The 1,151-nt window shown below is 34.7% G+C and overlaps 1 protein-coding gene across 1 annotated transcript; it reads right to left on the minus strand.

The window, feature by feature from the left end:
• Positions 1 to 210: 210 nt before the first annotated feature.
• On the minus strand, positions 211 to 576 carry LOC121235346 (secreted RxLR effector protein 161-like). Its single transcript, XM_041131695.1, has one exon. The coding sequence runs from the start codon at positions 574 to 576 to the stop codon at positions 211 to 213; it is 366 nt and encodes a 121-aa protein (XP_040987629.1).
• Between the last annotated feature and the right edge of the window lie 575 nt (positions 577 to 1,151).

Here is a 1,151-nt window from a genome sequence, read left to right on the forward strand (position 1 = left end):
AAGAACCGACCTCCTCTATCAAATCCCCTAAGGGAATCACATACCTCGAACACCAATCAAGTCTAAAAAAATTTTGAACTTATATATTGGAACTGGTTTTGTCATCATATCTGTTGTATTCTCAGTAGTAGAAATCTTCTGAATTTCTAAAACACCATCTGTAACAATTTTCCCAAGAAAATGAGACTTGACATCAATATGTATTGCACACTAGCTGTCACAAAACACTAAAAGTGCATCATGTTGTAGTCCCAAATCACTGATCAGACCTTTCAACCAAATAGCTTCCTTAACAGCCTTGGCTGCTGCCATATAATCTGCTTCTATATTTGATAAAGCAATAGTAGATTGTAGTATTGCTTTCCAACTAATAGCATAACCACACAAAGTGAAAACATACCATGTCAATGATTTTCTTTTATCTAAATCCCCATCATAATCAGCATCAAAATAACCAACCACCCTCGAATTGCAGTCAGTTTCTCTATAAAAAATTAAACCAAGATTCGGAGTACCTCTCAAATACCTGAGTATCCATTTCATAGTCTGCCAATGAGCTCTACCCAGATTAGCCATGTATCTGCTAACAACACTCACTGTCTGTGAAATATCTAGACGAGTACAAACTATTGGGTACATAATACTGCCAACTAATCTGGAATAAGGAACCTAGCCATGAACCGTTCCTCCTCGTCTATCTAAGGAGATATGGATGTTGAAAGTTTAAAATGTGTAACAAGTAGTGTACTTCTGGTTTGGAATTAGACATTCCAAATCTTTGAAGAACTTTCTCAATGTACTTTCCCTGGGACAAGTACAACTTTTCAACTTTCCTATCTCTTTGGATCTCTATCCCCAAAATCTTCTTTGCAATACCTAAGTTTTTCATTTCAAACTCATTTCTGAGTTAGGTTTTCAACAAGCTAATGTCAAATATGCTTTTAGCAGCAATAAACATATCATCAACATAAAGTAGCAAATAAATGAAAAACTCATTAGATAACTAACTGACTGTGATAAACACAGCTATCATAGCTACTCTTCAAATAACCATAATCTATCATAAAAGAATCAAAACATTTATTCCATTGCCTCAGAGATTGCTTCAAACCATACAATGATTTATTCAATCTGCACACATGATAATCCTT

The sequence above is a fragment of the Juglans microcarpa x Juglans regia genome, chromosome 6D (genome assembly GCF_004785595.1).
Source record: "Juglans microcarpa x Juglans regia isolate MS1-56 chromosome 6D, Jm3101_v1.0, whole genome shotgun sequence".
In the NCBI taxonomy this organism is placed as follows: Eukaryota; Viridiplantae; Streptophyta; class Magnoliopsida; order Fagales; family Juglandaceae; genus Juglans; species Juglans microcarpa x Juglans regia.